The 17,088-nt window shown below is 41.7% G+C and overlaps 1 protein-coding gene across 1 annotated transcript in view; it reads right to left on the bottom strand.

Moving 5' to 3' along the window:
• The window catches only part of NSMAF (neutral sphingomyelinase activation associated factor), a 624,890-nt gene that overhangs the window by 40,440 nt on the left and 567,362 nt on the right, over nucleotides 1–17,088 (bottom strand). Inside the window, exons 27-29 of the mRNA XM_085605566.1 lie at nucleotides 12,334–12,417; nucleotides 1,851–2,001; nucleotides 1,435–1,537 (exon numbers count right to left, since the gene is read on the bottom strand). Of these exons, the coding sequence (XP_085461692.1) occupies nucleotides 1,435–1,537; nucleotides 1,851–2,001; nucleotides 12,334–12,417 (338 nt within the window). The remainder of the gene's footprint in view (nucleotides 1–1,434; nucleotides 1,538–1,850; nucleotides 2,002–12,333; nucleotides 12,418–17,088) is intronic.

Below are 17,088 nucleotides of genomic sequence, written 5' to 3'. Positions count from 1 at the left end.
AAAGAAATAAGAATGTTTATTGGTGTTGTGGGATATTGCACGCAATGCATTGTAGGATTTTCTCTAGTGGCAAAACCCTTGATACAAATGACAAAGAAACGAGCAAAAGACCCAGTAGAGTGGGATGATCAGAGCATGCAATCTTTTGTAAAATTGCGAAATTGTTCATGTGAAGCACCTGCTCTAGGCGTGCCAGACTATTCGAAAGAATTCGCATTATTCTGTTGTGAGAGCGATAACTGTGTCCTCTCAGTCTTAACACATATACCTGGTCTAATGCGACATCCTGTGGCATATTTTTCTGCAACCTTAGATCCTGTTGCATCTACATTGCCAGGATGCCTAAAAGCTGTAGCTGCAGCATGCGTAAGTATAGAACAAAGTGAGTCAATTGTGATGGGACGCCCTGTTAAGGTATACTTCCCTCATGCAGTTGCGTTTCTTTTAACAAGAACTCGAACTCAGTATCTCACTCCGAGCAGATTAACAAAATATGAAAGGATCATATTAGGAGCAGATAATGTGACCATAGTTAGATGTACTGTTCTGAACCCAGCTACCTTGTTGCCAGATCCATACAATGAGGAAGTGAAAGATGAAGCTGAACACGAATGTCTTGATGTAACAGAACTCAGTACTAACCCCCGTCCAGACATACAGGATGAGCCTTTGAAAGATGCTGAGCACAAGCTTTTTGTAGATGGCTCATGTAGGCGCCATGAGGAGGGAGGGTTGAGTGCTGCTTATGCTGTGTGTCCATTGGCTGGAATAGTCGAAGCATCCTATTTAACAGGAGTCAAGTCTGCACAAGTAGCCGAATTGATAGTTTAATTAAAGCCTTTATAAAGAAATTCGCTGTAGAGGCATGCATGGTAAAGGTATATGCGTGGTAATGGTACCTGCATTGTAACAGCCGTGTTGCAATGGGAATGCGTGGTGACGGCCACGTTGTAATGGCGATTTTCCATCATCTGCACCTAAAGGTCCCTGCATTACAATTTGCAAGCAAAGGTCACATGCTGGCTTTTAGAGGTGATGCTTCAAGAGCACGCTAGTGTCGTTTCCACAAATAGAGCCATATTGATTTCCCAAAACACTGGCAACAATATTCAGCTAAACATGGCATGTTCTAAATTTTTTTGCTCTCAATCTGTCCATTTCACTTGCTGTTCAGTTCTTTTGACTTTAATGTTTTAGATGACTTTTTCTTATGCCTTCTCTCCATCAAAGGGCACTTAAGTTATTTTGATGCTATGAAGTACTTTTCAAAACATGAAAAGAAAGCCTCTAGAAATGTTTTTCTGCATATTACTTTGGAAAGGTCACAGAGATGCTGGGGCTGCCTGTAGGGAAGGAGAGGAGCTGAAAGTAAGAGGGTCCCTTTTTACAATGAGCTACCCCTCAACGTTCATCAGATAAAAACACATCCATTACCTCTGCGGTTGTTCTGCTACGATGGAAGTGATGAGTGTTCCTGTTTGTACATCAATCACTTTGAGAAAACCATCTTCTCCTGAGCTGAGTATATGTCTGCTGTCTGTGGGCGGGGAACAAAAACACATTTAAACTGACTGCTATTTGCCACCATGGGGGCATTTATTAAAAACAATGGAACATAAACAACCTACAACTATAAAATGTATTTTTTACATAATTATTTGATAGAATTGTTTCATCTATGAATGTGCTTACACTGGCCAGATACCAAACAACTCCAAAATAATTTTTATACAAATAATAAAACAATGTTTGCCCAGCCCAAACTGACAAATAATTCTTTTACTGGCAAGAACAGGTATTTAAACAAATTGCAACAGTAGAAATGGTAATAGCACAAATATTATTCATACCAGGACTAAAGGCAGTGTCATACACTATGCCAGAGTGACATCGAAGCTGGTGCAAGAGTTGATTTGAAGCAATGTCCCATATACTGACGGTGCCCTCCTTGGTGCCCGACACCAGCAGCGAGCCGACATAGTTCAAGTTCATGGAATTAACCTGGAGAAAACATGCAGGTGTTCATGTGACCCATGTGAGACAAAGGTATGGTGTGCACAGGTTTTTAAGTTACATTTGCACTCTACAAACAGATATGCCATTTTCAAGGCGCCACCCAGTAAATGATGTTACAATGGATATCAAAATCGAAGCAGACATTGAAACAATACACAGTATTCTAGAATGCCCACTGTTGATAATTGTTAGTGATAGAGAACTGGGTAAAGGAGCTGTTTCATATCTACTCTTGATTGTCCCTTTAATTCTTATACCCCAGCTTGGCTGCACAAACCAATAGAACAGTCAAAATCATAACCATTAAGCTTGACAATTTGGCAGATTACCAAGTTTCCCTCTTATTATCCTCATACTGGTTTGTATGACTTTCAAGTACATTCAATGAACAGGTCTGGCCTATCTTGAAAAGAACAAGTTACTTACCTTTGCCGATACTCATCTTGTGAATATCCCCAGCTGGATCTGGAAAACTCTTATCAATAGCTCCTGCTTGTCAGTAGGTAGTGCCATTGTTCTACGCCACACCTTTGTCCTGTCTCCGGACACGACAACAGAGCCGCTTACCACTGCCACCTCTGCGTGCTGACGTCAGTTTATTCACTGACATTTTCTGTGGTCCCAGATGCGCAACTTAACTGAAAAATTGAGAGCATGGAAAGTGTGTGCAACCCGATTTGGAACCTTATGACTTCTGAAAGTGCACTCCAAAGAACAGGGAGAAGGATGGGCAATGAGGAATAGGTGGTTAGATAATATATCCACCACAAAGTGAGTTGTTAAGTCACTGTTTCTTCTGATAGATGCTTCCACCACAGACTCCTCACCTCATGAATCGATATAAAAGCAGTGCAGTCAAGCAGAATGGTTTGAGGTACACCAGGAAGTCTTCCAGGTCCGAGTGGCAGAATGACCTTTCCTGCAGGCCTATAGTCACTACAGAAGCACCTAGTGAACATACCCCTCAGCGGCTGCTCTGCAAACAATTAGAACATAAATGGCGGCCGACATACAATCTCAAGGACCTGCACCACTTTAAAAATGCGCAGAAAGTTTACCATGCCCAGATTAAGGGAGCGAAAAAAGCATGCTTCACTACCCAGATTGAAGAGGCCCAGTTTGATTCAAACATTATTTGTAATATCACTAAATCCTTTTTACAACCTATGGCATTTGCTAGGGACATTCCCCCTTACCGAAAGCGTTGCAACCAGATCTCTTCTTTCTTTGAAGAGAAAATACATGCCATTCAACAGGGCTACCCATCCACCATGCCCCCATCTGACTGTGCTTTATTAGAAACCCCCTTAAAGTTGGGGATTGCAACTTTGGTAGCCTTTCAGGAGATTACACTCTCACAGTCACAAAAAGCCATCCTCTCATGCACATCTGGTTCCCCCAATGACCCTTGTCCCCCTGCTATTCTTCATAAGGTTGTTGACATTGTCAACCCTTTTATCAATAAATCTTGTAACAACTCATTATCAATAGCTGATGTTCCCCCAAACTGGAAACTGGCAGTTGTGAAACCCCTTCAAAACAAATCTTTTGCAGACCCCACCACACTGTGGAAACTTTACCCCACCTCACTGTTCCCCGCATTAACCAAAATGCTTGAAAACCTTTTCAATATTCAATATCCAACTAATTTCCTTTATGAAAAATTACAATGCACTTCATTCCTGGCAATCTGGCTTTCAGCTAAAACTTTCCACAGAATCTGCTCTGTTGGAAGTTTCTGATACCATAAAAAAGACCCTGGAAATAACGCGGTCTTCATTTTACTTGATCTCTGCGCCTTATTTGATACCATCTCACACTCCATACTCCTGCAACGAATCAAGGATTGTGACAATTTACACGTGTTACCAGTACACAAAAGGATCCTCTTTAAGATCCTTATACTGGTTTTTAAAGCATTTAAAGCCACCAGACTTAAACACTAAATTGCAAGATTCACTCACTATACAACTCAAAGAACTTTGAGATCTTACCAGGCTAATCTTCTCAAGCCCCTCCCTACTCAGACTTAAAACTCAAGGCGGCAAATCCTTCTCAGCACTTGGATCCAAGGCATGGAACCAACTTCCCAGCCCTTTGAGGTTCATAAAATAGGAAACTCAATTCAAAAAGCACTTGAAGACCTGGCTCTTCCTGGCCCCTGAGGCACTCAGTTATCCCCTCATCTAATTTTAACGACTATCTTACCGTAAAAAGAATTAACGATACTAAGGATGAAATGGGACAGCCAATTATAATAAAGTCTCGGAATAATGCAATTAGAAAATTGACAATCATATTTTATCCTATTTAGATAATGTTTAATTTGATGAGAACTAAATAACAGACCTGGATGATACGGATATCCTTCCAAGATTGGTATTTAAAGCCGTTGTGTCATTATTTAGGAGGTATGTGACAGATCAATATATTGAAACGACAATGAGAGATTATTATAATCAAAATTGGATAGAGAAATTTAATAAAGTACATGTGCAATGATTTCAATGATGCGTTCTGAATCTTCTATCAGATCATTTTGTGTGATCTAAATCTCAGCATGACAAATTAACATGTTATTCTTTTCAATATTATGTGATTATGGTTTTGGGTAAATTCTTCAAAAATAAGATTGTCATTTAGGCAGGATGTAGAGGTAAATTCTTCAAATTTAAAGATTGTCATATAGGTAGGATGTATAGGTTATAGATGTACTTGATAACATTAATTTGACTGTAAGCAGGAATTGGGTTATAGAGACGTATGATTTACTCATTAGTGATAATTTCTTTTTTTTTCTTGCAGCCCTGATGAGGTCCCAAGGGGGACGAAACGCGTTGGCTGTGTTTATATGTAACTAAGATTGTGTTTGGACTTCTAAGAATGTGTTGGAGCACCAACTTGAAAATAATTTGAAAGAATAAAAGAATCTTTTTGGAAGAAATTTCTTGGACTTCAGAAAATAATTTCTTTGGACTACAATAATTTATTTTTGACAGAGTACCTGCTCACTCTTTCCATACATTGATATCCCCTCAAATAACATATCTACTTTTCTCCTACTTTCCCTCTCATCTGGGTTTTGGATTCAAACTTTAGCGCCAGGAAGTTCTATTGCGAGTGGCAGTGTACTTTATAAGTTTTAAATTAATTCATGTATGGATGGAAGTCCACGTGGTGGCTTGGAAGGTGCAGAAAATAGCAAGCCACTTAGCTAGGGCCATAATAGCAGCCTATGCCCCAGATGAATGAGTAGTAAGGTCCTCAAGGAGGGTTCTTTTTGGCCAAGGCATAACTTGGTTTGATATAAAGGACTTCCCACTATGATACGGTCAGTTTTAGAACTGCCTTTTCTTTCTTCGTACAAGTGAATTGCAGAAAAAGTTGATCTGATGTGAAAGACAGCAGGGAGCGTGATATAGACTGCCTCACATAAACATGTAACATTGCTTTCATAAGGAAAGATGCAAGTATTTGAAGCACCAACCTGTCAGGGTAAAAGGTGGTATAGGAAAGCTGAATTGAAAAGGTCTGTAGCTCACTGACGCGATATGCAGAAATTATGGCAATGATAAGCATTGCTTCAGAATCAAGAGCGTCAGTGCACAACTGCGCATAGGTTCAAAGGTGGTACACATCAGAAAAGAGAGAACCCAATTATAACCCACTGCAGCATAATGAAGTGAGCAGGGGAACATGTGAATACAGTTTAAAAACAAGCATTGGCATAGCCAATAGGTCTCGCCTTTGGGACCTTATAAGTGTTTAACCATGCAACAGTTGCATAACTAAACACTTATAAGGTCCCAAAAGCGAGACCTATTGGCTATGCCAATGCTTGTTTTAACTGCTGCAATCTATTGAAGCCTATCGGAGAACATCAAAGCAGCCGTGCGGCCGCGAAAGTGATCGCGATCAAACATCAAAGCGGCCGGCCGCGAAAGTGAAAGTAATCGCGGTAAAGCGCGACGCGCGCGCCCGCGCACATGCACTGTAGGTCTAGGCTGGCCTGGTAGCACTTTTTGGAACCCTCACAAAATGTCTCGCCAGACCAGCGCATGCGCTGGGCCAGCGAGACCTAACAAATGCAGCACAGCAAGTGAATTGAACAGAAAGGGCTGATCTGGTTAATGCATAAAGGCTGAAAGGGCCGATAAGTAGGTTTTAACAGGGACCCTGGCACAACCTTACCACGTCAGTGATAAAACACACAGTAGGACATCTAATATCTTAGCAACCTGCTTTTCCTTGCACTAGAGGACACATTTATACCATTGGCCAGAATAAATAGGTCTTGTGAAAGACATGCACCACCTGGGACTGAAGTTCAAACCCTCTTGGTTGTTCCTCTCAATCTCCATGCATGGAGGTGTACATTGTGGAGAGTCGAATGCAGGAGCCTGACCTGCTCCTGGAATATCAGGTCCTCTCAAAGAGGCGGTCGAAGCAGAGGGCTCATGCGGAGATTCCAGAAATCCTGAGTACCAGACCTTCTAAGCCCATTCCATCAGATTGAGCTAAGCCTTATGTACTTTGACATTCTTTGTGGCCTGTGGGTAAGTAGCAGAAGAGGAAATGCGCAAAAGAGACTCAAGCCCAACTGAAGAAGGAAAACGTCTGCTAGGTAGCTTCGAGAAGGATCTAAAGAGTGCAAAATGTTGGGTACTGAGTGTTCTTGCAGGAAATCAGTAGATCTACCACAGCCACGCCCCACTGTAGAAAATGCCCCATGTCACACCTCTGATGCATAGGACATTTGACCACAGTACCTTGTTCTTCTTGTGGACCAGGAAGTGTAGGGGATAGCCCTGGTCCTCCCCATTTCAGGTACCACCTCTACTGTGCCCTTGGCAAGCAAAGCAACACCTGAACCTCTCTAGAAACAATATTGGCATAATCTGCCAATGTTTTGTTCTTGGCAAAACTGCCAGGAGGGACTCAGTCAAGACCTCAATAAATAGATGCAAGGGTTCTGAAACCTCACTTGGACTTTTTATATGTTTTCTTAGATATGTCTTTCGAATTTGCCCTGAACGTATGCAAAGATGGCAAACAGGAAACTGGATTTTTTTTGTTTTGCAAAAGAAAACTTCAATCAGTACAAGGTAATTTCTCAATAGGCAGTGTATACAATCATTGTATTCAGATATATAATGTCTCTGTTCCTCATTTATATCTTTAGTGTTCCAGGAACAATCTTGCAAAATAGAACAGGACTGACCTGGCTTCTTATGTTTGGCAATGTAAAGTTTGGATATCCACTCCCTGACAGAGCATTTTTAATCAGAATTTAGAGGCATGTTCGGTGCTGAAGCACCTGAGGCAACAACTGCTTGCGACAAGCACAGCATGGCCTAAATCCTGTTGTTTTGGCGGGAGACATCCATGCACACTGTCTTGGAAGCTCTGGATCCACATCATAGGGCACGGAAAAAAAGGAATGGACATCAATGCACAGGGATAGCGGTCATGCGAGGCTTCATGCGGTCATGTCCAGGCGTGGGATGGAATTGTACTGAAGGCCGATTGTGCCACCTGCTAGCATGCAGCAGCTATTGCAAATACTTTTCCGGAATCAGTTTGGCACCAGGCGAGATTTTCAAGATGAGAAATCTGCACTTAGAAGTATCCTTCAGAATCAATGTATAGCAACCAACATGCAAACGTAAGTGAAGCCAGCGGGCATTCGCACTTCGCCACGTTATTGTTTCCACTGGCAACAAAAAATGATATTAAGGATGTTAGGTCCTACATTTTGTTTAAATGCATAATGGCTACTTGCCCTACTCTTTGGTGTAATTGAAAAAAGAAAATGCTTTTGACTATTTGATGCCTAGAGATCATTAGGTTTTTAGAGTGCAAACTGGAAACAAATAAATAAATATACACCAAACACCCGAATACAGGGACTTTGAAATGGTGCAGCTCATCTTGAAAAGGACATATTCAGAATACATCCTGCCATTTCACTTAGTCACAGAGGGCTCATCCTATTTATCAAAAAACAACATCACCTCTACAATATCAGCAGAAGCAGCCATTACATAGGTCTACCATTACAAAACTATACAAACAGCATAAGGTGAATTGTTGAGGATACTTGATGCCAAAAGCACAAGAATGTTCAGGTAAGTTTTAGATGATTACAAAAAAGCAAAGGCTGCCCTCGGTTAATAATGCACTCACACATTTTGCTATAATGGGAAGGACAGGGCTTAGTTTCTCCACCTACTACTACACCCATTCACCCTCTCTTTCCTCTTATCTATTTATCTATCTACCTCTCTCATCTTTCTGGCTCACTTTTGTTTCTTCTTGCTTCCAGTTGACATAAGTGTCTCTCTCTCTCACTCATCAGATATAGTTATCACAAGTAACTATAACTTGTACCCTAAAGTACCTATAAATCATGTCCCTGCCATGCACAATTGCAGTCCGGTTATCAATGAAGTCATATATCATGTCATGAGTGACGTACTATGTGGTGTAATTAGCAGTGCATGGCGAGGGCACGACTTATAGCTACTTTAGGTCAAAAGTTATAGTTACTTGAGATAACTATAACTGGCGAATTTCAGTAGTTTTGTTTGTTTAATATGCTTTAACTGACATGTCTATTACGCCCCTTTAACATTTGTTTTTTTCAGTGACTTTCTAAGGTTTTTTTTTTGTAATATAAAGTAAGATATAAGTACAATTCCGGACTATAACCTTTTTCTCTATCAGTGAATTTCTAGTTTTTTTTTTTAAACATATTTATATTTTATTATAACACATAAGGCCAACCCCATGCCACAATTGGCCTTTGCAGACTGTGCATAGAGTCCACTCCGTCCATACACAAAAACGCTATTAGGGCGGGCAAGCCTCTACTATACCGTAAGTGCTGAGTGCACAGAATGTGCGTAGAGCCCACTCCCTCCAGAGACCTAAGCCCTGTTAGGGGGGTAAGTCCCTACTATGCACAGTCAGCCCTTAGTGTGCAGTCTGTGCCTAGAGCCCACTCCCGCCTGTCATGCAAGCGTTATTAGGGGGAGCCAGCCCTTACTACACATAGTCAACACTGGGTGTGTATATTCTGCATAGAGCAAACTCCCTCCAGAGACCTAAGCACCTAGTACGCACAGTCAGCGTTCAGTGAGCAGACTCCCTCGAAATATACAAACCCAATTATGTAGACAAGCTCCTACTACGCACAGTATGCGCTTTATACACAGAATGTGCATAGAGCCAACTCCCTGCAGAGACCCAAGCACATTAGGTGGGCAAGCCCCAATTACGAACAGTCTGTGCTCAGTGCCCACTTCAGACGAGTAAGCTCCATTAGTTGGGCAAGTCCATACTATGCGCAGTCAGTGCTCAGTAGGCAGACTGTGTATAGACCCACTCCCTCCAGAGACCCAGACCCCATTAGGTGAGCAAGCTCCTACTACACACAGTTTACGTTTAGTGCATATACTTGCATAGAGCCTACTCCCTCAAGAGATCCAAGCCGCCATTAGGTGGGAAGCCCCTACTATGCACACTCTGTGTTCAGGGCACAGACTGTGCATAGAGCTCACTTACTCTAGACCCCAAAGCTCCCTTTGGAGGGAAAACCCCTATTACGCACAGTCGGCGCTCTCTGCGCTACTCTTCACTGGGAGTCCACTACCTCTAGACACCAAAGCACAATTAGGTGGGCGAGCCACTACTACGGAGAGACTTCACAGAGAGCTCACTCCCACCACAAACTCAGGTCTCCTTACATAGCGAAGGACCTTCTATTAATGCTATTAATATCTTACTTCACTTTAAAAACAAAAACAAATTTAAATTCAACTAAAAAAAACAAAGGTTCAAGGGAAGTCGACTGACGACGGGATAGGTAAAATTACATTTAAAAAAAAATACAATCACTTACCTTGCGCTCGCCCCATCGTAGAGTCGGCAATGCGGTGAGAGCAAGGGAAGTGGTTTTATTTTTTTAATTTAATTTTACCTGTCCTGTCGTCTGTTGACTCGCCCCGTCCCACAACTCTTACCTGTGCTGGTCGGCCTGCTGCCGACACATAAGAACAATTGCGGTTGTAAGTCTTGACCCTATTTGAGCTCCAGGGGTTATTCTAAAGGTGAGGAATCTGCCGTTACAAGTACCCACTGTAAGCCAGTGACAGTTTGGGGTCGGTCCACTATGAGATCTCTGAAATCTAGTAACTTGCTAAAGTAGCAGATTGGAGGAAGGAATCAATCTGGGAGGCCAGTGTCCGATCACAAAATATATTTGGGAACTCTTGCATACCACAGCGATAGACAATACAGAGTATCTTAAAAGAAATTTGAGCCTGTGCGGGTAGTCAATGGAAAGATTTAAGTATTGGGGAAGTTAGACAAACCCGAGGCACCCATAAAATAGTATGAGCCACCTGGGTTTGAATAGACTGGAGACGATGAATCAGTGAAGACTTGATGCCAAAATAGGCCCCATTACAATAATCGCGCCTAGCACCAATTAAAGCCACAACAATGTCTAGTTTCCCTTCTATAGGGTGAAAAGGTAGATAAGGAAGAAAGTATAGGCCAGATTTATGTCACATAAAAGATAGAAGAAGGTCTAAGATCCAACCTGACTATGCATTTGAAGGGCAGGGTCTTTTTTAATATCAAAACCTTTTACATGTTGATGAATGTGATGGAATAGGATAAAGTCTTGGGCTCATTGGAATGAGCGTCACAAATCCGTTACCCCCTTGCTCCACTCAGTGATCAGAATTTCTGTCTTCTCTATGTTAAGGTTTAGCCAGTGTTGGCCCATCCATTCTCTATCTTCTGAAAGACAAAAGGGTTGGAGGGACAAATCATAAGTAAGGCAGCCTCTAAACCTGAACACTAGTTGAGGGCCATCAGCATAAGCGTACATTTGGAGACTACAAGACTGGATCAGGGATGCAAGAGGCCTAATCTATACACAGGGCCACAGGAATTATTCAATTGTGTGGCCACAGCATTTTTAGCATAGTTCTATATTTACTGCATTTGCCACAATCCATCATCTGCTGCATAATCAGCAGATTTTAACAAAAAATAATCTTGTTTCTAGCTCAAACAGCTCAAAAGTTAGAAAAAAGGCAGGGACACGTTGGAGTGCAGTTGAAAACCTTTTGCAAAAACTGACTAGTCACCTTTCTCTTGCTTATTGCTATTTGAATGTTAAATTGGTACTGATGAGCAACCAATGTCCAGAAAGTGTAAAAATGACAAAATAATGAATTAATACTGTCGTAAATGGTGCCGCATTACTCTGAATAATCAGCCTTTACTTGCCCCATAATTTGCTGAATCCTGCTGCATAATTTGCCCATCCCCTGCCACATAATTCCAGTGGCCCTTCTTATACATTAAACAAGTAAGGAAAACGTGGCATAGCCCTGAAGAACACCACAGGAGATTGTATTCATGGAGGAAACCAAGGGCCCTAGTGTTAGCTTCTGAAACCTCTAAAGGAAACGACGCCCAACATCGCTCGACCAATGTCATCGCAGTGCTGCTCATTTAAAAGAAGGGTGCGATCTGCAGAGCAAAATGCAGACGACAGGTCGAGTTGACATCAGTGGCAAGTGTGAGATCGCCCAGAGCCGATGTAATAATGGTTTTATTTCTACTCGGACAAAAACCTGACTGCGCTTCATCCGCAGCTTCGCTACATTTTAGAAATGGGCACATCAGTTTAGCTGGAGATTCTGTGAGTTGGACACTGCAAGGGAATAGAAATGGAACAACAATTACTGGTATTTGAAGAAGTCGAGTCCTGATTAAAAGAAGCAGGAACAAGGTCTGACGATAGGGGCAAAATTAGTACGTCAAAAAAGATTTTATAAAGGGAATAAATCTGGCAGGAATTGCATCAACAGGAGATCTGCATTTTCTTTGACCGAGCAACTGAAGTAAAGTGGACTCATCGAACGACTTAAACCTGTCCATAAGACCGAGGCAGCTGGATAGAACTAGGAAGAGCAGAGGAACTAATTTATGACATCACACGTTCTGCTTGCTGGCCAGAGCACGAATCTCTAATGGGGTGCAAAGTACAAAGTGATAGGATTACTCAGCTGGGGGACCTCGGAAGGTCGCATCTATAGGTCTGTTTCCCGCAGACATTCTTTGAGATGCTAAATATGTTTTTCACATGAGGTTTCCCGAAAGTTAGAACAAACAAGAACATGAAATCATACATGTAGTACAACAGCAGCATGCATTATACACACAAGTAACGTGTTAAATCTGGAACTAAACTGTGTGTGGAACAATCATATTGAGAAGCCACATCTGCATACTCACACTGGCGTCATGTTCTAATTCCGTTAACAAGTGAAAGTCATTTCTCTTCGCAGCGGAAACGTCGGAAGGTTTGCAACTCCACACCTAGAACAGAAACGAGGCATCAGTGGTTAATAAGAATGCAGGAGGCCTCGAGCAATCCACCTGCCTCAGAAACAGAGAATGAGGGAAACAATTCGCATTGTGCATTAATGTTCCTTTTCCTGCTAGGGCAGTGCCAGCTCCCATTCCACACTCTTCTGACAGCAGCCCATGAGGTCATACACAGTAGTGAACACACAAACCTTGTTGCTGGCTCTCACCTCTCCCTCATTTTAACCCAATATCTTCTTCTCTAGCACACCCATCTTTCTGCAGGACTTCCTGCAGGACACAAATGGTGGTCTACTGTACTAAGATAGAGAGATATGCAAGTCAGCTGCAAATAGGTGCTCTGAGTAGCTTTGCAGTAAACCACAGTAACACACTCTCCTGTTAAAAACACTCACCTGCTAAGTCTTTTTTTTCTCAATGGCATGTTGACCCCTGAATACACCTTCATTAGCACTCTGGTTAAAATCAGAGTTCATTTCGTTTATATATATGCGGCCTCACTTTAGACCTCCGAGTGGGTAGTGTGCTAAAGTCATTAAAAGATACAACAGTCTTTGCTTTGCTAAAGTGTATTTAATTTATTTTAATTAAGCACACTTTTTCAACAAACATCTATGACATCTATGATCTTTATGTCACCAATAAGAACTTCAAACTTACGACACCACGTCCTATCTAAGGCAATGATAATTTACTGAAACGTTTCCATTTAATGTTGGTAAATATATATATATATATATATTCACTTAAAAAACCATAGGTTTCACACATGTTATAGTTAGCTGGACATTTCACTATAACTCACGTGACCGCAATCCTCTGCTGATGACGTCAGATATTACATCACTGTATTTAGACACTTATTTACCCATGTCTTCTTCCATTAATTTTTAGCTATACATATATTACATATATTTTTTTTTCCGAAAGACACATATGTCATCAGTGATGTAATATCTGACGTCATCAGCAGAGGATTGCGGTCGCGTGAGTTATAGTTGCCTGCACTAACTATAACGGGGGAATTTCAATGGTTTTTCACGAGTGAAATGTCCAGCTAACTATAACATGTGTGAAACCTATGGTTTTTTAAGTGAATTTGCAAGGTTTTTTAAATGCTAATTCCCAACTATAACGTGTGTGAAACCTATGGTTTTTTCAGTGAATTTGTACGTTTTTTTAAATGCTAAGTTATGTATTTATATTTTTTTTCTTTTAAAGGTTTTTCTCCGTGCGCGTACTGTACGCGCATGGTGCGCTTTGCGCACCGTTCAGGCCCACGTTACGCAGTTCGCGGAATTTTTCCGTTTCTACCATACGTGCACGCTACGCGTACTCCGCGATTTTTCGCAAAAAAATTAAAGGATATTTTGGCCCTTGGGGGTCCTTCTGGGACCCCCTGACTAAGGCTAGGGGGTCAGGAACTGTCCACCCTGCCCCCTTCTCACGTTCTCCACCGTTGTTTTTCACCCCCTCAGACTGCGAGAGACAAAATGGCGGCCGACACTTCCTGGTTTCGACCGATTCGAATGTTTACTAAGATCTAATAACCAATCAGAATCGCGCTCGCGCACGGCAGCGTGCGTGTACGGTAAGTTTTACCGTACGCGCACGGTGCGCGCTTATAGATATATATATGCTTTTAAATGCTATTTTCTCAGGAAATACTGAACAGATTTACACCAGACCTGCAAAAGGCACATCCCTGACCTGAGGACTACCTCTCTGACAAATTTCAAGTAATTCTGTTCAGCCGTTCGGGCTGTAGCTTGGACTAAAGGTCCTATGGAAAAATGCATGGGAAAACGCGTTTTGGGACCCCCACTTTTTCTCAGCCCCCGCTTGACGAATCTTCCCGAGACTTTCAGGGAAGGAGCGGAGCGGAGCGCCCCACCTATTTTGAAAATTTCGCGAGGATTCGTCAATCGGCGCCAAAGTTATTCCAAATAGAATGTTGCAAATTTCCTATGGAAACACGATCCTAACTATAACTATCTACTGGCGACCGCCAGTAGATAATATATATATATATATTATCTACTGGCGGTCGCCAGTAGATAGTTATAGTTAGGACCGTGTTTCCATAGGAAATCTGAAAATTCTATTTTGAATAACTTTGGCACCGGTTGACGAATCCTCGCGAAATTTTCAAAACTAATGGGGCGCTACGCTCCGCTCCTACCCTGAAAGTCTCGGGGTGATTCGTCAAGCGGGGGCTGAGAAAAAAGGGGGGTCCCAAAACGCGTTTTCCCCATGCATTTTTCCATAGGACCTTTAGACACAGCTACAGCCCGAACGGCTGAACAGAATTACTTGTAATTTGGCAGAGAGGTAGTCCGCAGGTCAAGCATGTGCCTTTTGTAGGTCTGGTGTAAATCTGTTCAGTAGTTCCTGAGAAAATAGCATTTAAATCAATATATATATCTGTAAGCGCGCTCCGTGCGCTTACCGTGCGCTTACGGTAAGCTTACCGTACACGTACGGTGCCGTGCGCGAGCACGATTCTGATTGGTTGTTAGATCAAAGTAAACCAGGAAGTATCGGCCGCCATTTTCTGTCTCTCGCACTGAAAAAAAAAAAGGTTGATAACATGAAAAGGGGGCAACGAAGAGAGTTGCAGACCCCCTAGCGTTCGTCAGGGGGTTCACGAAGGACCAAAAAGTATGAAAAATAAATTTAATAATTTTTTAAAAAAATCGCGGGGTGCGCGTACGGTAAGCTTACCGTACGCGTACGGTAAAAAAAAAAAGAATTAACAATCACATTTAATATATAAATCTAAGGACCCCCAAGAGAGAAAAAAACAATTGATATTTTGTAGAAAATGGCGAGGCGTGCACGGTACGAAATGCGCAACGTGGGTGCTCGGTGCGCGAAGCGCACCGAGTGCCCACAGCGCGCGCACGGTGCGCAAAGCGCACCGTGCACGCAAAAATTAAAAATAAATACATAACTTAGCAATTAAAAAAACGTACAAATTCACTGAAAAAACCATAGGTTTCACACATGTTATAGTTAGCTGTACATTTCACTCGTAAAAAACCAATGAAATTCCACGTTATAGTTAGATCAGGTAACTATAACTTGCGCGACCGCAATCCACAATGTGTCATTTGAGATGTCATCATTGATGTGATGAGTGATGTCACTGACCATGTCATGAGTGATGTAATATGTGACGTCATCAGCAGTGGATTGCGGGTGCGCGAGTTATAGTTACCTGATCTAACTATAACGTGGAATTTCATTGGTTTTTTACGAGAGAAATGTACAGCTAACTATAACATGTGTGAAACCTATGGTTTTTTCAGTGAATATATATATACATACACACACACATATATATATACATACATACATATATGCAAAAAAGAAGCAGAGAACTCTGGGTAGTGCTCACATTTAGGTGGAAGGCAGCTCCTGTATAGAGCACCCTCAACACCAGCGACACTCTAAATTTGCTCACCTCAATTGACAGCTTTTCTATCAAAGTTTTTAGGCATAGGATTAGCACGGTGCCATCCACGCCGAGATAGAAAGGGCCAAAGCCTTTTGCCATTTCTACAGCAAAGTCTTTAAGCATAGGACTAGCACAGTGCTGTCCACGCCGAGCTGTAAAATGACAAAAGCCATTTACCACTCCAGGCACAGTATTACAGCTGTGGATTGGTAAAATACCATCCAAGCCAACCTGAAATGAATAAAAGCAACCCGTGACATGTGTTTTGCTGTCAAACAGCTGTTAAGAGAGGGTTTAGCTTTGTCCAGACACAAGGGAGCACCCAGTATAAGTCAAAACAATACCCTTGCAGGTATAGAGTGACGCATAAATTATACCCAAAAAAATTGCAGAGAACTCTGGGTAGTTCCTAAGTTTAGGTGGAAGGTAGCTCCTGTATAGAGCACCCTCAACACCAGCGACTCTGACTCTGTCTCTCTCTGTCATTATTTTGTGTGAAAAAAGACTACAGTTTGCGGCGGATTTTATTCGTTTGTTATCACTTTCTATGATTAGAATGTCTTTAATTTTGCAGCATTCATAGTGTGAACTGTCTGAAGAAGGCGGATTTTTCGCTGAAACGCATTACACCTGAATAAATATTTACCTGCAACTGGAGTGCCGGTGCTTTTTTAAACTTTTGATTCTTTTTTACAGATCCGGACGTATTTTATTAAGCAATTTATAATCAGTATTATAGCCCATGCTGTTGTAAAATACACTCTGAACAATCACCATGGAAACTACAAGGTTAGCTGTATTTACATAAAATGAAAATATATATACGGGGTCATCAGCATCCTCTCAAGTAGTTTCATACTTCCGAAAAAACCAAACATTTACAATTATTAAAGTCATTCTAAGAAAAAACAGTTTCCTCATCAAATTGAGGAAAACTAGCTCACACATTCAAACACAACCAGCTACACCACGTATCACTTTCATGTACTGCAAACAACTCTTCTTTCAGTGTTAACTAAATATTATTGAACGGGAGAACATGCGTCGAACACTGAATGTTGCATTCTGACAAGGGTTAGAAATGTGAGAAGCAACTGCATCACTGGTTACAGTCAACGGTGCATAAACGTTTACTATGTTCTGTTGTGCTCTATCCACTTTTAATATGACCACCACATCTATCCCCCCCCCCTTCCTTTGAG

Source organism: Triturus cristatus, chromosome 5_1 (assembly GCF_964204655.1).
Source record: "Triturus cristatus chromosome 5_1, aTriCri1.1, whole genome shotgun sequence".
Classification (NCBI taxonomy): Eukaryota; Metazoa; Chordata; class Amphibia; order Caudata; family Salamandridae; genus Triturus; species Triturus cristatus.
This window is presented reverse-complemented; position numbering and strand designations above follow the sequence as displayed.